This window comes from Cyanistes caeruleus, chromosome 1, assembly GCF_971803275.1.
Source record: "Cyanistes caeruleus chromosome 1, bCyaCae1.hap1.1, whole genome shotgun sequence".
Taxonomy (NCBI): Eukaryota; Metazoa; Chordata; class Aves; order Passeriformes; family Paridae; genus Cyanistes; species Cyanistes caeruleus.
Window position 1 is genome coordinate 67,142,648 of NC_141701.1, and position 18,481 is coordinate 67,161,128.

Consider the following 18,481-nt stretch of genomic DNA (forward strand, 5'->3'; position numbering starts at 1 on the left):
ACTGGGGATAAAAGACTGGGGATGGGGAGAAATGAGTGGGAGGAGGGTGCAAAGGAGTAAATTGCATTTCCTTGATTCTCAGGGAAGGAATAGAAATTTGAGGGAGTGGTGTTTTAGGTTACAAGTTGTCTTTCTGTTCTATAATTCTGGAAGGAGTATGAGCCTTCAACTAGCTTGGATGCTTTGTCTAATGACATTCAGACCACAAATTCAATGGAAATTCTCTGTTTTATACTAACCCTGTAAAAAAACTGGCTAAGACTAATGGAACTTTATATTTTGGCTTCATCAGAAAGCAAATACCCAGATATTTTGGACTTTACATAATGCTGTATAAAGAACAATGCTGCATTGTTGAACAAACAGATAGTTCCTTCAAGCATGATGTTGTTAAATTTTTGTTTCTTTGGATTTTTTTTAAAAAATAATTTCATTGATGTGAACAGCTTATTTTTTTGTCTTTTCTCACCCAGTGCTCATTGGGTGGCTACAGAAGACCTGTTCCAACATTTATGGAAAAGACAGAAATCTTAATTTTGGGGTTCTAAACAGCACTTCTGCCCATGGCCTGGAAACAACGGTCAGACTATTGACCAGCATAGTTGTGATTTTATTGGTTTCAGTTTTACAGAAGTATTAAAATTGAATGTTTTGTAGCATGTCAATGTAGATTATGTAATCTACTTAACACATGTTCTAGATTTGTTGAGATTACTGCCTGGTTCTGTTTCCTTTTATGACTTCCACAACTTGACATGTGTTCTTACTATGACATCTCTTCCTAATATGAATGTCTGGCTTACAATGAACCCTGAAGATTTGGTTTCCATACATTAACCCACATTCTGAGAGCAACAGCTCTTCCTGAAATATGTCAAGGCCAACCACATGGCTAATCAGTGATAAAGAACGACTTATACTCCTGTAAGTGTCTCTTAGATCCTTTGACAAAACCGTGATAGCTGTCAGAAATTCCTTAGAAAGTAGAATCAACTTGATAAACAATCCTGTTGGTTGTTTCAAACAGTTTCAGTATTAGAGAACCTGGGTAATGGTCTCCCACTCACAGATTCAATACAATGAAGAAGCATTAAATGCTAAGCTTGGTTGAAATTAGTGCATCCTGATAAGTATTATTCTGGTGTCTCTTGATTGTGGAGTAAAAGAAATGATGGGTCTATGTCAAGTTAACTCTTGAGTTTATAAGTATTGAAAGATTATTAGGGAGAAGCATGGAACACAGAAAGGTGCAGAAGACCCCCTTCATTTTAGGGATTTTATTCTTTTCTCTAGAAAGAAATGAGGAACATAGTTTCTTCAGAAATAAGTATTAAATAAGTGCTTCTTAATCAAAACCTAGAAGTGCTTATGGTTAAATAAAATCCAGTAGACCAGCTGAATTGCATTGAAAAATTGATTATGGGTTAATGGGAATTAACAGGACATTTTGGCTGTGCCTCCTAGAGTTCTAGAGTTTTGGGTTTGTTTTTTTTTTTTTGCTTTTTTTTTTTTTTGTTTTTTAGGAATATACCCACTCTGGAAGCATGGGTGTATATGATAAAGCTTTGTTTAAAAAAACATACCCCACTGAAATTCATAGCTCTAAGCTGAATCATGGATTTTTGATTGCCAGTGGCATGGATGTATGAATTCAATATCTTTATTTAATCATACAGAAGAAACCTCTTAATCTGTGTGGTTCACAGCTTCAGCTTTTCATCACAAACTAAGACTGATACCAAGAGCAGAAAGCTAAAGTTCTTGAAATAATAATCTTTTGAGGATTTGCCAATGACAATGGTTTCCACTCAGATTATCAGCTTTTCCAAACATGCTGATATGTTAGCTTAGCATTTAATAAGAAGAGAGCGCTTCTGTGCATGTTCTTTTGTTGGAAAATTGCATTGAAACATGATTTTGCTTGATACCTGTTCTTTTTGCATTATTTCCCCCAGTTTTATTAAAAAATGTCAAGATATTCCATCTAATTGGGCAGCTGTTTCTAGCTGTGCTTTTGGAAAAAAACTCAGTTTTCACATCTATTTCTTCTTTTATCTCTGAAAGCATGCAGTTGCTGTCTAAAGTTCTCATGCATGTTACACGGAACGAGTGTATCATAAAGCCATATTTATTAGCCTCAATAGGATACATTTGGAGCCCAATAACTTTCCAATAAATTTCAGAATTTCCCCAGAAAAAATTATATGATTTACATACATCTTTTATGTTTACCATTGCTCTGATTCTCTTTTCTTTTCTATGGCATTTGGGAGATGTCTGTAGTTCCTCACTGCATGGAAGAACAGACACTCATAATTTTTTTTACAGTCCATCCATATAGCATTAGATATCTGCCTAGGCTGTGGGGACCTCTGCACAGCACAGCAGAGAGCCAGACCAAAGCCAGACCAAAGGGTTGTTCAGTCCAGCATCCTGCCTCTGACAGTGCTAAAATGCCAGAGACCAAGAGCAGAACAAACTCAGCCTACAAGGGTCTTACAAGCAGCACAGCAACGCTGAATATAGCAGGATGTTCACATCTTTTGACTGGATGGTCATGCTGTGTTTGATGCAGCCCAGGGTATCCGAGCTGCCAGAGCACACACACTGCTCATTCAAACTGAGCCTGCTGCTGGTCTCTTTCTGGGCCCCACGGTTTAAGAAGGATGTGAAAGTCCATGAATGCATCCAGAGGAGCGCAAAAAAAAGTGGTGAAAGGGCTGGAAAGAATGTCCTGTGTGGAGCACCTGTGACCTTTGGTCTTGTTTGGTTTGGAGAAAGGAATCTGATGGGCAACCTCCTTGCTCTCTGCAGCAATCTGAGGAGGGAAGTGGAGAGGGAGATACTGAACTCTTCTCCCTGGATTCCAGTGGAGGATGCATGAGGACAATTCAAAGCTGTGCCAAGAAAGGCTTAGAATTTTTCTTAGATTGGATGTTATGAAACATTTCTCTACCATTCAGGAGATCTAACAGTGGAAAAGGCTTCCTAGAGAGGTGACTGATATCCCAAGCCTGTCAGTGCTTAAGAGACAATGCCCTTAATAATATGCTTTGACTTCTGGTCAGCCCTCAACGGGTTAGGCAGCTGGATTAGATGATCACTGTAGGTCCCTTCCAAGTGAAACAGTCTATTCTAGTCTAGTCTAGACTAGACTAGACATAGGGGTTCCATGCATTTACATTGTCTCAGTGGATTTACCCATGAACTTGCCCAGTCATTTTCTCGCATTTGGTGTAAAATTTTAATTTATCATATACTGTAGTACATTCTATATCTTCACTACCTGATATGTGAAGAATCAGGCCCTGAATAGTCTAAATTATGCAACTGGTAACTTTACTGAAGGCCCACAGCCCTCACATTGGCAGGAGAAAGGAGCAATCAATTCCTATCTATCTATTCCTACCATTATACACAGATTTTGCAGACATCTGCCATATCCTAATTTGTTTGAATTTGTTTGCTTGTTTGTTTGTTTTTTTCTTTTAGAAGCCATTGTATATTTTAAAACCTTCTCCCTCCCTCTGGAAGGAAAAGGAAGGCCAGTGTTGCATATGGTGTTTAGCCACAATAATGCATAATTTCAGAATGTTTGCACCCATTTTGTTATTTAGTCCTTTCTTAGTAATTCTTATCATTGATTTGCTTTTCTTACTATTACTGAGCAATGAGTTGATAGTAATCCCAAGAGTGCATTCTGATGGCTGGAAACCCATTGTTCCATATGTGAATATAGGACTGTTTCCCCCATGTTGCTTTAACTGTCATAAAGATGCTTTATTTCTCAGCAACTTCATGAGAAGTCTCAGATGTGTCTCCTTTTGTTCTAACAACTGAAAGTCAACTGTAGGAGAAAATCAGAAAGGAATCCTTAAGGGCACAAGAACTGAGTTTAAGCTGGTTTTATATTCTGTAACCTCCAAGGGGCATCATATTATAAAGTCTGTACTTTACATTTTGTTTTTTAACTTCTCTCAAAACTCTGGAGTTCTGTTATCCATCCATGATACTAAATGGTGCCTATGGGCAGCTGTCAATCTCTTGCTGTATGTTCGTGCATTAAATTTTATGCACTTTTAGAGGTGAAATGGTGCCATTAAGAGTAAGCAGTCTTCCTTTCTAGTGTAATGGATACAAAACTCTGAAAATCAAAGAAGGAAAATGAATATTTGAAAGAGATACAGGATTTAGGCTGTGTTAGCAAAACCTCTGCTGAACATTCAACGGTGTCCACCTACATCTCTGCTCTTTTTTCATGGCTAGGCCTTCTGAAATTGTGTCTATTTTTCATTGAGCCTTGCTCTGTAGTAGAGCTCTTGTGTAAATGACAGATTTTGTACTTGTAATGTCAACAAATCTGGAAAATAAGCTATCATTTTGAGGAAGAGAGACGCACCAAGTTGCCAGGTGTGTTACTGGGACTATTCCTACACTCATAAAAGTTTGGCTGCTTTATCAAAGTGCCATCCATGTTACAGGTGTGCCCTTTTAAAATGAGGGGGAAGAAGGGAAAAAGATAAAAGGAGACAAAATGTTTTATTGGCTTCTGGAAGCAGACAGATTTTTGTAAAATCTCATAAATAGCTCTGTTCCCAGTGTATGGACTTACAGAAAGAATTTTTTTTTTTTTTCTATTTCTGCTTACAGACATCTGTTCACATTTTCTGGTGGGAATTCTGGGATTTAAACAGCCATCTGCTTCCTACTGTGGCAGCTCAACAACAAAGGGCATTTTCTCAACTAACAAATAAGAATCTTTGACTAATATAAAGGCACAGTTAGGAACATATGCTACTTTTTCCTTTTAACCTTAGTCAATATATTTTTCAGTCTATTTAGATTACACCAATTTACAAAAACAAACTGAATAAAGCATTCAACATTTCATGCAGGGAGTCAAAACTTTAAATAAAGCTGCAGGTGTGCAGCTATTGTATGCCTCTGCATGAGCATGTTGCTGAATTTTGCAGCTTAGTAAAGATGGAGAAATTCAGTGGGGTTGTACTACAAGTTTATTTATTTGAACAAGACAGGGAAAATGGCTACATGGCTTGTAGACTAGAAAGCAAACCAGACCAGCAGAAGGCACCTGGGAGCTGTATAGCTATCTGTGTCCTGTTTCCCTGTAGTCTGAACTAGTAGCATGCAGTATGAGGCTTGTAGGGTTAGACAGTTTCTGACATGTGAGCTTGTCTCTGCACTAATCAGATTAGACAGCTTTTATCATAGGTTTATGGGCAGTATGTTGTGTATTAACTTCCTATAAGTGGTACATATTAAATATAATATTCAGAAGGTCAGCCTTCCCTCCTTCCCCCTCCCACTGTGAGGGCATTCCAAGTATTATTGACAGTGCTTTGTATTATGTGAATAATCATATTACACTTCCAAGATATAATCTATCCCCGAGCCATAAAGAAGACCTCTAAGGATTAATTCTGTGACAGACCTCCATTTAAAGTAAGTAGCATGTGCATTATATATACTTAATGAATTGAAATGATGCTGTAAGTTACTGTCAGTACAGAGGAGATTAAAACAGAGAAGAACTAAAATGATCCAGAAGAATTAACAGTGATAAAAAGAGGATATAATACAAGGTCACATACAAGAATTTCTGCCATACAGCAGGCATTTATTAAATAGAAGCTATATCTGTCTGAATCATTCTGATTCTGGAATGCAATTTTAAGTTGCACCCAGAAATGTTTTTCCACTAGTCACATACAGGACATCTGTGACCTTTGTGATGTAGTGTATGTTGATTTTGTTACTGCACTTGGGAAATATAAATTCCAAACAAACAAGAGGAGATAAAAGGCTAGTCAGACTAGTGGACACTTTTACTTACAGCACTTACATTTTACTTAAAATGATGTTATCACTGGCTAACAGGAGGTTAAAAAGACATGACCATACTCTCAATACATTCAGTGGGGAACAAGCAGTAAGAAGAGTAAATGTGAAGTAGTCAGGAAGGAGATGTTGACACACAAGAGCAATAGGTGTAAACTAGTTATGAAAGAAATTTTTAAAGGGTATTTCATTCTGGAATAATTTTTTAGTAAGAGTAGTATAAACAAGAAACAGCAGCCTTCAGAGAGACTTCAATCAGTTTATTAATGGGATTAAATAATATATTTTATGACAATGACCCACAGTGGCTCCCCATCAGAATCACTCCTGCACTACTGTGATCTCGAGAAAGACTGAGAAATTATTTTTGATGGACTTGCCTTCAGAACATCAAGATACATTTGTTGTCTGTTGTGACGTTGTCTACCATAGTTTTCAACCTTTCTCTCCTCTTCTTTCCCTTTTTTCCTTTTCTTTTTTTCCTTTTTTTTTTCCACCTTTTTTGTAGGCTCCATTTGCGGTTATACAACTTCTCTCCAACAAACATTCCAAGGTTTTTTTGGAATGTGTCTACTCTCCTTCCTGCACCTGCTCTTCTTAGCCAGCACCACAAAACTAGGTTCCTACCACATTAAAACTTATACTTGTGTTGCTGTGGTAAGTTTCTGTGACACATATCCATACTTCAGCAATACCTAGTTTTTTAAAAAAATGAAATGAAGCCCATCTTAGTATGCCAAATTTTAAAATGTATAAATCTGTGATGTTACTGAGGACAAAACCTACGCCGTCCACCCATTTTCTGAACTTGACCTTGGCAAACAAAATCCAATACAGAACCTTGAAATGCAGTCAAAGTTCTCTAAATGAAAGGGCTTTTTGTTACAAATTTCAGTAAGTCTGCTTTTATGGACTACTATCGGGGCACAAAGATTGAAGAACCATGGCCAGACTTATGTGAAAGGTCAGTTGAAGAAAAATTATTTTCTTTTCTTGGCTCTCAAACTACCTGTAGGAAGGTCATAGAATTGAGCTTTGTGTTGTCACTCCAAAGCATCCTATTGCTGGAAATTTCTACATTTTTCCAGACTGACTTCAGTTATGAGCGACATCAGTTCTACCACTATTAGAGGACCACCTAAGAGAAGAGACATCCCTATTCTGCTTGGGAATGGGCACATAGCCTGGAGATCTGGAAGCTGTTATTGGCTTCTGAGGAGTTAGCTGGGATCTTATAAAAGCACTGAGCCCTTCAAAGACCTGCTGTTTTCTTACCAATAAGATCACCTAAAAATAATAATTAATTTTTAGCTCTTGGCCTCTGTTATTCAAAAATTATCTTTCTCCCTGTCCACTAAAAACCTTATGGCAAGTGGAACAGCTTGTCAGTCAGAAGACTATTCATTCTCTAATCACTTAATCACTGGATGTTGGCCAGAGGGTCTTGAGACCCCCCTGCTCCCACTGGTATTAGAGCTAGAAGATCAGGTACCATCTCCTGTCTAGGTACATCTCTTTGGTACTGGGCCTGGGGAGAGGAAATGGGAAAAGTGACCTCTTTACTGCACATGCAATAAACAAAAAAATTTAGGAGGGAAATGGTAGCATCTGTTTCAATAAGCAAAACAAGACAATTTAAAAGGAAAAAAAAAAAAGAAAAAGGCTCAAAAGAATTAAAAGTACTATCAGATGAGACTAGTCCAAGATACTGCTGGGATCCATGTACACACACAGACCCTTACACTGAATTCTGAGAGGTTACTTGAGATTAACTGTCATTTCAAAACCAATAAAGTTGTCCATGCAAATCCACATTTAATATCGTACTGAGATGCATTTAAAACCCATTAGAAAGATAATATTCATATGCTTCAAAGAAAGGACATGAAAAGAGTCGATTTTAAGAGAAATGAATCTTTACCAGTTTTACTGGAACCTTGTCTAAGGAAGGACAGAAAAATCATTTCACCATCTTTGTCAGTGCTGGCAAATGGAGCCAAGGGACCAAACTGTTTTGGCAACCAGGTCTTGGCAAAGAGGTAAGCCTTTGATTTCCTTCCTCTCAGGGAATTCCTCTCAAGCTGCTGCCCCTATCCAGTTAAATAGGTTTTTTTTCAGTGGATGCTCATTTGCTCATCTTTCCAGTACTGGAATAGACTGTTCAAGGTCTGTCCTAGGAACAGTTCAGAGTATAAGGTAACACTTAATTTGGTTTTGCGTAAATGCTTCCTAATACCTCCTGCTGAAATGTTTCAGGCCTAATCCCTTGCTGGTGACCAGAATCTTTTCATTAGTCTAAGCAAGGGAGGTTTGACTCTCTCTTACTGGTTTATCTTTGATGCATCAAATCAATAGAAGAGGGAGAGTCTCTTACACTTTAACCAGGTTTTGCTATCACAAGAAGGTTTATTTATCTCCCTAAACTCAAAGACTGTTTTTCAGTATATCACTTGTTATTCTCTCTAACTACAGCAGTCAAATTCTATGTGGAACAGGTTTTTGAAACTGACTTCCCTATTATGTTCTTATATTCCTTCAGTATTTTTAATTTTGGTGCTCTCTCAATGTTATGGTCTCATTTGCTTTATATAAGCAGCATTCTTGCCCTGCCACTGTTTTAACACTTCTCTGAGAGAGACTTATTTTATGTTTGGATGACTCTCTTCCAACTGTTCTTGCTCTTGTGAGTTTTTGACATATGAAGTAAACCAACCTTCCTTCAACTGTACTAAAACTGAATTCAGACACAATCTGAATGAAAGCGCAAAGAGAAAATTTAGTGTTATGACTTTTAAATGCAAAATATAGCTAGGTTTCTACAGGAATGAAAACATGCCCTCTACACCAGAGCTGCATAAAAAACGGTTCATATAGTTGTTTTTCTCTTTGACTATTCAATTCAAACTCAAAAATGGAATCCTACAAAACAAAGCTGAAATTGTGTTTAGAAATGTACCATTCCAATCCTGAGAGCTGAAAGGAAAACAAGAGAAACAGACCTTACTCCTTGAAATCTGGAGTGGGGAGGGAGTTCTCTCTCCACTTTTTCCTGTAGCCCAGAACTACAGGAATTGTGCAGAGGGATGAGCACCATTGCTGTGGGTGAGATAGTCTGTGTGTCAGGAGTTTAACTTAATTTAATGCCAATTAACAAACTTCAATTTACTGATTTGGGTACTGAAAAAAGATGAGAAGATAAACAATTAAACATTTACTGAAACATCTTTCTTCTTGCTTCCCCAGGCTCTGTTTCAGTCCAGTACCTCTACTCCTCCCTTTCTAGTCTGAATTTCTCTTGTTTTTACTGTGAGTTATGTTCAGTTCCCTCTCAATTCCCTCTGTGAGGCAACAAGTGGTGCTGGAGGCTGTAATCAGTCCATAATAGTTTCTATCAGCTGCTTCTCGCTCCTTACTCTATTTCACCTCCACTACTCCGTGCACCTTACTTAAAAAACAGTGTTGAGGTCACAACAGTTTGAATAAATATCCATTACAAACTCCACCTTTTATTTCTACACACTACGCATAATAATACAGATTTGCATTACAAACTTAAGGCCTTCTCTGTGCAAGACTCTCAGTCAAGGACAATATAGCAGTTTCATTACACATGCATTACAAATTCCACACTTTATCACTGCAAGGGGATATCTCCTTTGCGGGAGCAAGAGGATTCAGCTATCACTGATGACAAGGTCATCTTGCTTCTGCAGGTTAGCTTTTATGAGGGGAACAGCCCCCAAGTTATGTAGATCAATGCTTTCCTAAAAACACCATCTCTATCCCAGCAACATCACTTCAGTTGCGTCCAGGGGGAATGTAGATCTCTTATCCCTACTAACAAGCATTAGGACAAGAAAAAACAGCCTCAAGTTGTGCCAGGGAAGGTTTAGATTGAATTTTAGGGAAAGGGACTGCCCCAGGCTCACTGTGTGTGGGCTGTGACCCGTCAGGGCTGCCCTGGCCCTAGCACATGGTCTTTCTCTCCTCATGCTCCTGTCCATGTGCCTTAGCTGGCCACTCTGACTGGTGTGAGTTTTGAAGCGGGTTTGATCAGCCAAAGAACCACCTGCAGCTGACTGCAAGAGGCACAAGGCAGCACACAGCCACCCCCTGCCCCAATGTATCCCATTGGGACTGGGGGGAGACCAACTCAAACGTCTGGAGAGTATTCTGTGGTCCATGGAAGGGGCTGTTCTGCAGCAGTCTTCTACTGGCAGCAAACATTGGCCAACTCATCACTAGAGGAATGGTGAGCCAAATGTGGTGTCACTACAGCTGGAGGAGTCTCTTCCATGGTCCAGACAACAATCTTGTGAAATGACAGAAACTGAAGGAATGACAAGGGAAGCTGTGGGAGCCCTTGGTCAGCAGTGGTGCAGTCTGAGGTACAGAAGGTAAAGCACAATATAGAGAACTGTCCATACAGCCATTTCAGTTCAAAGGTCTGGTGCAATAAAAAGGAAACAGCCAGCAATAAAAAGATTGGGGGAACATGGATCTTTTCATCAAATCTATGCTTGTGTTTTCCTTCTGCAGTTTCATAAAATTATTTTAGTTATAGTTTTTAGATGACAAGATACTTTTTCTCACTAGGCCTATTTTTTGTTGGTAGCTCCTAAGTGAGTCCCAAGCTGAGTGCTCCTTGCAGACCACAACACAGGCTGCAGAGTAGTCCTGTGCAATTTCATTCTCTGCCCTGACTCTTTGGGAGGCAATGACAAACTCTTGTCTTAACTTGGCTGTCAACAAAATTGGATCCTTACTTACCAAGAGTGATGTAGTCTTTTAGGCTGCACTCTTATTGATCCTATTAGCTTTCTTAGCAATTCATGAATATTTATGATAACATACCAGCTGCACAGTTTACTGGTTCCCTTAGAGAGAAAGTGGAATTAAATTGGACATAGTTCAGTGACTTAAAGGCATCAAATATTTTCCAAGCTCCTGAGTGATGCATCCCAACAAAAAGGAAATCAGGCAAAAATGCCAGGAGGAACAAGGAGCTCTGGAAGCAGGTCCGTGTCAAAAAGGAAGCCTACAAGGGCTGCCTACGCAGAAATTGGCAACTAGGGATCAGGTTAGTTAAGCTAAGGCACTGATAGAATTATATCTGGTCAGGGAGATCAAGGGCTTTTATAGTGATAAAATGAAGATGAAGGAAAATGTTGGCCATCTCTGGAAGGACATGGGAGACCTGGTTGCCCAGGACATGAAGAAGGCTGAAGTGCTCCATGACTTTTTAACCAGTCTTCACTGGCAAGTGCTCCAACCACATTGTCCTCCTACTTTCCAAAGGCAAAGGCAGGGACAAGGAAAATGAACTAGCTGATGTAGAAAATAGTTGGTTTGAGACCATCTAAGGAACCTGAAGGTGCACAGGGCACCTATCTGATCAAAAAAATTAAGGATCCTGAGGAAAGTGGTGAAAAAAGTGGCTGAGCCACTATACACCATATTTGAGAAGTCATGGCAGTTTGGTGAAGCTCCTGCTGACGAGGAAAGGAAAGACAACCCTCATTTTTAAAAAGGGAACTACAGGCCAGTTAGTTTCACCTTGGAGCCTGGCAAGATCATGGAGCAGATCCTCCTGGAACTGTGCTGAGGCACATGGAATATCAGAAGGTGATTGGTGACAGCTAGCATGGCTTCACTAAGCAAATGTTGTCTGACAAATGTGGTGGCTGCCCCATCCCTCAAAGTGTTCAAGGCCAAGGGTGCTGCACAACCTGGTCTAGTGCAAAAGGTGTTGCTATAAGGTCCCTTCAGCCTAAACCATCCTATGATTATGATTCTGTGGTTTTAAACTCATGCATTTATGCTGAATTAATCCCCAAGTAAATATAGAAGTCGCATGCTTTAGCATCTCCTTTTTTCAGTTGAGTAGGTTGTCTAGAAGTGGTCATGCTGTGATCTCAACCTTAGTCAAATTCTGATTTGCTTAGCAAAAAGAAAATAAGCTGTTTTATAGGAACTCCCCAAGGATTGGAAATGCAATGGATTTTAGGCCTGCTGCAGGTTTTTCCTACTTTCAATCCTGTTATCTTTTTTCCTGAGAAGTTCAGTTGTTTCAAGTCTTGTGGCAAGAACCAAAGTGGGGACTATATCCTTGAATAGATGAGGAAGTGCCACATGCAGCTGTCTGAAGGCAAGGATTTGAATGCAGTTCAAAACCATTCCTGCACACTCCTCATCCTTGTGCCTTTTAGAGTTTGAATCATCAGCACTTAACTGAAGGGTTCCCCATGCATGCAGTACTTGGATTAATATGCCCTTCTCAACAGCTTGCTTGATTTGCAGCTTTTAGAAAATAATGTAACTTCTAATACATGTAAGCTGCAGACTGAAGCTTGAAAAGGGTATCAAATGGACTTCAAACTGCATTACAGATGTTCTTTCTGGTACTGAAGATACCACTCCACATACTTACTGCAAAGATAGCAACAGCAGTTCCCAGTATCTGTACTGTCGTGGCCTTCTGTGTTAGATGCTCTTGTGGCTACATGAACACCCCCTCCTATCAGTAATTTTTGCTGGGGTGTCTCTTGCAGACAAGTTTCTGCCACAGATGGTGCTGAGGCATTGTTTTTTAAATCTTTGGAGATTGTTGTTTGCTGTCGGAATCTTCTGGATAACTACTGGGGCTGAGCTGAAATGATTAAAATTGAGCAATTAAAAAGAAGGGATAGCAGGGAATGCAGCCCACAGAAGCCAGCCTGCTACTGCAGTGGTTTCACAGCCGACTGCATAAGTGGATATCTGACACAACAAATGTTGCTTTGAGCTCTGTTCTTTGCTGAGCCATGGCAATGATTCCATGGAGGCTTTCTTGTGGGTTATTATTATTAAAGACTTCTGATGAGAAAATTAAACCAGTGATATTCTGACTACTCAGAATATGTCTTTGCAGAAAGAAAGGAAATAACGAGGTGAAGACCAACAGGGAGCGGTAAGATTCTTGGGACTGCTGTGATTTCTGAGCAAGCTCATGAAATCTGTCATTCTCCTGCCCCATAAGAGGACTGTAATCCTAAGAGGCAGAGAATTTTAAGAGTGTTTGTCAAGTCTATATTTCGTAGATTAAAAGTAGAAAGAAGAAAAGGAGGGAAACACAAAAAGAAGAAATGGAGGCACCTCTTTCTGGTAAACCAAACTTGCAGCGTCTGGCTGGTAAATATGCCCAAGTCTGTCAATGAAAATGAAATTTTTCAGAATTCTTGTATAACTATCCAAAATGTTTAGGAGAGACCAGGCTAACAAAGGGAGTTCAGCACAGAGGCTGAAGGAAATATTAGTCAGGGAAGACGAGAGGGCTAAAGGTGATGCTGTATGTTGGTGCTCTGAAACAACTTTAGAAAAGCAGGCAGAGACAATCAGTTCAAGATGGAAGAGAAAAACATGAAAAATCAATAAATTTTATTTGTTTATTTTATTTTCCTTACTTTTACTTCAGGGTTATGAGAAATACATTTTAATTTCACCTTTCTGAGGTCACAGTGTACTATTGATCTGGATGAGAATACAAGCCCAGGCCCATATTCCATAGACACGGAAATGTTTAGGCTTATCCTATGTTAACAGATGTTATGGGATGACTTTTCTGTGGACTGTTGCAGACTGTAGTGATACGAGTCACAGTCTCCTGCTGTATCACCAGAGATGAAAACCCCAGAATACTTTCTGACCCCAGTAGGTAGCAGCTTACATGCACTATTGTATGAAATACTGGAGCACTGTTTTGATATTAAGATAAAATAACGAGAAATAATGGAGGTATAAACCTGAGAAAAGTCTTTGTCAGCCTAGCACAGAAAAGCAAATTACAGGCAGAACAAAAGCTGTCATTTTACAGGGGAAACAACCCAATGTAATTTTTATTTCTTTTGTAGTGCAATAGGTGATGGCAATCAGTTTTCTGTTTTAAGTCATTATTGCCTTTGCACCTACTCTTAATTATATATTTGGATCCTCTGAATCCTCTTTCATTAGTAGTGGTTAGAACTTGTACCTCTTTCACAATAAGCCTACTTCAATATTAATTCAAGAAGGATTTTGTGCTTTTAGCAGGGGAGATATGGATAAATTTGTCTAAAGGCAGAACATTAGTAGTTTAGAGTGTCTGTCTTGTCAGATGGCTTGCTCCTAACCTGAGTGCAGTACAGTGAGTACCTTAGAGCATAATGTAGTCATGTCTTCTGTCACACACACAAATAATTCACAAAAGGACATATTGGCAAAATGGTGTGAAGAGAAATTTTAGAAAGCTGTTTCAAAGTAATACCACAGACAATCCATCAGTTGCTGGAGTTATTTAAGGAAGTGATGACATAAATGCTGCATTTGGCCTCTGATCTCTTAATGCAAGCTCCTTTAGACAGACTTTAACCTTCCTGTCCAGTGTGTGTATTTATGTGTGTTTTGCTCTTCTTCTACAGTGACTTAGAGAGTTTTTTTCTTCAAAGGAATAGCAGTCACTACTTCATTCCAAAAAGCCTAAAGGGAAGATCCATTGCCATGAGTTTTTGGACCCAGACATATGATAGTAGAAACATCAGATTGCAGGAGGGGAGAAAGGGCTCAGAACTAATTACCTTTCTTAAGAAAGTATCTTCCAGGGATTCTTAAACTAGATGTGCAAAATGATCCATTTTATGAAAAAGTAGGCTTCATTTGGGAAACCTTGCCAGATGGAGCACAGAGAGAGTGAAGTCCCTCTTTTCCTGTATTGGGAAATAGACTGAGGCAGCAGAGAAGAGCTCTTTGCCTAGATAAAGAGACCTGTGGCACTGCTACTTAAGGTAGATTTTCTCTTTTCATTTTCCTGACAAAACCAAAAGAGGAGGCCCTGAGGAATTAAATAATGGAGAATGATGCAGACTGTCACAAGCTCAGGCTGCCTTAGTGACGGGCAGACCTTGGTTATGCCACCATCTGTGGAACAGGAACGACACAATGCGCCTCCTGACAAACTTTCTGTCTGTCCTATGTGATTCTAATTTTTATTTGGAAGATACTGGAATGCCAGCTAATGTTCTCTGTTTGGAAGCAGTCTTGTGAATATAGGTGCCTGACATTTTTTTCTTTCAGGGTTTCTGTTCTCTCAAATCTTCTATCGTTTTCAGACTGTTTTGGTCATGCATTCTGGATAGGGATTCTCTTGCTAACTGAAGAAGCCTGGAGATTTTAGTCTGACCAAAACACTTTAAAATAGCAGGAAGTTCTGTTTGTTTTGGATCTTTGAGGGGATTTGATGTCCTTTAGCTTCTCTTGGGAGGATTTAGCATCTCCTGTCAATTGTACTAGAAGCTGCAGTTGTCCTAGCAAGGGCTGTCCTTGATGGCATAACAAGCTGGTGGATATCCTTGTCAATTCAGCATTTCTTTAGGGCTCTCTCTTTGTGAGAACACAGCCTGTTGAAAAACAATAAGCCAAAGCAGCTCATCTAAATAACATGCTATGTGTGGACAAAACCATAATCTAGTGGAAATTTGAGTTTTGCTCTTGGGGAACATCTTGGGGAAGGGTAAACCATTCTCTCCTAAGGAAGCATATGCTTTCACCTGACTACTCCTGGGGATAATTAAGATAATGGTCGATTGCACCTTAGTGGCAGCCATATATCTGTCATGAAGCATTCCCCTCAGACACCTTTAGTGTATTTTGTAATCCCTTATTTCTTTCTCCTTTTGAAACAATTTATTACACCCTTCCGACACAACCATCTCATCATGGAGTTTAGTCATAATTGCATAATTTGAACTGTTAATAGGATGACACAATTAATACAATTAATGTGTAGTTCCTTCATTGTTTTCTTAACATAAACCCTAGAAAATGTGGATTTTCTTTTAAGGCCAGCACACTGTTTTCCCCAGCCTAAGTTTTAGAGTGTTATAATGTTTTGAAGTGCTTCAGAATTCACAGATGATGGTGGCAAGAAGGCTTTGTAGCTTTGTAGATAAAGTGTAGCTTTTTCTTTGTGACCCTCTTTTAATCTATCCCTTCCTTCACAGCAGCCTTTACTGTACAGAGTTTGTGTACATCTTTATATGGATCGCCTGTTCTAGGGAAGTACTTTTTCAATAAATACCAGCTGGAGTAGTCATATTTTTAGACAGCAATCATTAGCTAATGGATGGAGCACTAGACTGAAGTTCAACAAATGGAAAGTGGTTTGAAGTGAAACTTAACAATGGAAGTGGTAAAAAAGGATTATGCTTTCCTTATTTATTGTGTTTGATTTTAGACAAAGCATACTCAGTTTTAAAACAGAGAGGAAGGAAATATAAGAATCAGTTATCCCAAGTACTCCCTTTGGAACCCAGAGGTCAAACTGATGCATTAATTTATGAACCATTACCAACAAGAAATTTCTGCTGGCAAAGTTATGTAGCTATCCTGTGTCTTCCTCTTATACAGCCCTGACTATACAAATGAAAACTGAGCCTGTATGGTATAGGTGGCTTTATCCATGATGTCTATTTATTCTGTGCACTAACCTTTCACATTTTAAAGAATTAGCTACCTATAGCTCCGGGCAAAGAAAGAAATCAAAGAGGATGCACATTGTATTCCTAATCTGGGGCTTCTGATTACTTAAGTAGCTGCTGCAGGTACTTACCAGGTTTAAATTACTGCTGAAAGGCTATCTTGAATGCAGTTGGGGAGTTGTTAAAATGTGTTAATGGTTTATGGTTTTCATTGTGGGGCACCAAGGTGGATGACTTCAGCTCCCATTACCTACTTTATGTCCTGTGTGGAGAGAGAGAAAGCAGAGGAGACAGAAAATATTTTTATTTTAATATAATTTATTTGAGCTAGAGCTTAAGCTAAGGCCTTAAAAATACCTCAGTGGTCTTCTGCTGTAAAAGATGCCCTGTAAAGAGCAGCTGTTCACTGTTCACGCCTGAAAAAGCCTGCCAGGCTGGAATAAGTTTTCAAATTGTGCCCTGTTACACCTGTGATCATCACTGTGAATCTGAACTGATGGACTTAATTGTCTTTAGTGGGACTGAGGCTTATGGAGAGCAGTTTGGCTCAGCAGGTGAAACCAAGGCAATGTGCTAATGTGTCAGACTATATATTCAAACAAGCAAGCTATGCATTTCTTATCTATAGCTGTGTTAGCCTACCAGTGTGTTTCGGAGTAGGAAACTCTTCAGTGAGTTAATTCAGCAAAGATGACTCTAAATGTTTGTGGAAAGAGAGTCTGCACAGTGAGCAGGTGCCATCTTTGCACAGTACAATTGTCTTGCATGGAGACCAAAGGGTGGGGTTTGCTGCAGGAGAAGGTACAGCAAAATTGTCAGACTGCTTCAGTGTTTGTACCTGTGCTGTGTTTTGCAGCTGCAGGCATGGGAATATGCAGCCTGCTGGTTCCATGAGAGGGTGAGAGCTCCTGTCTGCTTAACACTAAATTTCTTAGTCTTGGTGCTTGCACATGTGAAATTAGATTAGTTCAGAGTAAAAGTGTATGGGTGGTGTTGGTTGTTGTGACTGCAAAAGGGCAGGTAATAAATTTATGCTGAATTTGTTGAAAATAGAGGTTCTTTTGGATGGAGCTCTGAGGTGAGTTTAGAATTAAGCCTGGCTGGATGGGCTGTCTGTGAGTTTATTTGGGAGAAGGCAGGAGGGTGGTGTTTCCAATCTGTTTCCATGAGGAAGACATTAATAAATGAAGGTTAAAAGATGGTTTGATGTAGAAAGCAATTCTTGCTGATACAAAGTCTCCAAACTATCATATCTGGAAAGGTATGTGTAATCAAGTAATTGTTGAGGTTTTTTATGTTTGCAAATAAGGGAATTTTATTCAAGAATGTCCTTTGTTTGACCTCTCTTTTGAAAGTTGTATCAGCTGGCTTAATGTAGAATTCATTTTACTATAACTCTCTGTGTTGCCATTTCTTGAAACCTTTGCAGCGGGAAAGGCTGTTCTTTGCTAGAGATGATATAATATTTGATGGCTGTAGAGATGAGAGGATGTGCTCTGCTAACAGTGAGTTCTATAGTGTACTTAGTGATATTTTGAGGGAAAAATAGAATAGGAATAGAGAGTTCCTTGCCTTTCTTTTTTAAAATAAAATTATTTCACAAATACTTTGTTTGTGAATATACTGTTCATTTAAAAACATGTTGGAAGCACTATAACTGAAGTAATGATTCCTTTTTTCCTTTCCTCAGTTAAACATTAAACCCTAGGCTGAGAAACCACTATGGGAGCAGGATAATGGGGGTTACCAGATAGATCTGACACCAGGAATAACAATCACTTTGTGAATGAACCCAGTAGATGAAAGAATAAATGATAGAAGCCCTTTCCTATCAAAACCAAAGTATGGTAGGATAGGAAGGTATTCCTCCTGCTCTGTAGAGAGGCTTGGCTAGTTAGAAATGGAAATAAAGGATCATAATGTTTTGTGATGCATAGCTCTTTAAGATGCTGATAGTGAGGCTGGTTTGGTAGCCTAATAGTTGGAGTATTCACTTGGAAGAACAAAAATGAGTACTTGGTGTTTAGAAGCTTGAAAGATCACCTAGTTCAAATGTCACAGATCAGAGTCTGTAGAGCTTATTGACTTTTCTTGGTCTGATAATGAACTGTACTTACTATTCCTTGTATTAA

At 39.1% G+C, this 18,481-nt stretch overlaps 1 protein-coding gene and 1 long non-coding RNA gene across 2 annotated transcripts in view; one reads left to right on the plus strand and one right to left on the minus strand.

Moving 5' to 3' along the window:
- Positions 1 to 828: 828 nt before the first annotated feature.
- LOC111925419 (uncharacterized) lies at positions 829 to 6,823 on the plus strand. The gene is made up of 3 exons (XR_002862242.2): positions 829 to 924; positions 6,368 to 6,516; positions 6,755 to 6,823. It is a non-coding gene; the product is annotated as an uncharacterized LOC111925419 (long non-coding RNA).
- Positions 6,824 to 12,455: 5,632 nt separating this feature from the next.
- LOC111925348 (uncharacterized) overlaps positions 12,456 to 18,481 on the minus strand; it is a 43,565-nt gene continuing 37,539 nt past the window's right edge. Inside the window, exons 6-7 of the mRNA XM_086876897.1 lie at positions 16,481 to 16,611; positions 12,456 to 15,269 (exon numbers count right to left, since the gene is read on the minus strand). Of these exons, the coding sequence (XP_086733023.1) occupies positions 16,605 to 16,611 (7 nt within the window). The 3' untranslated portion in view covers positions 12,456 to 15,269; positions 16,481 to 16,604. The remainder of the gene's footprint in view (positions 15,270 to 16,480; positions 16,612 to 18,481) is intronic.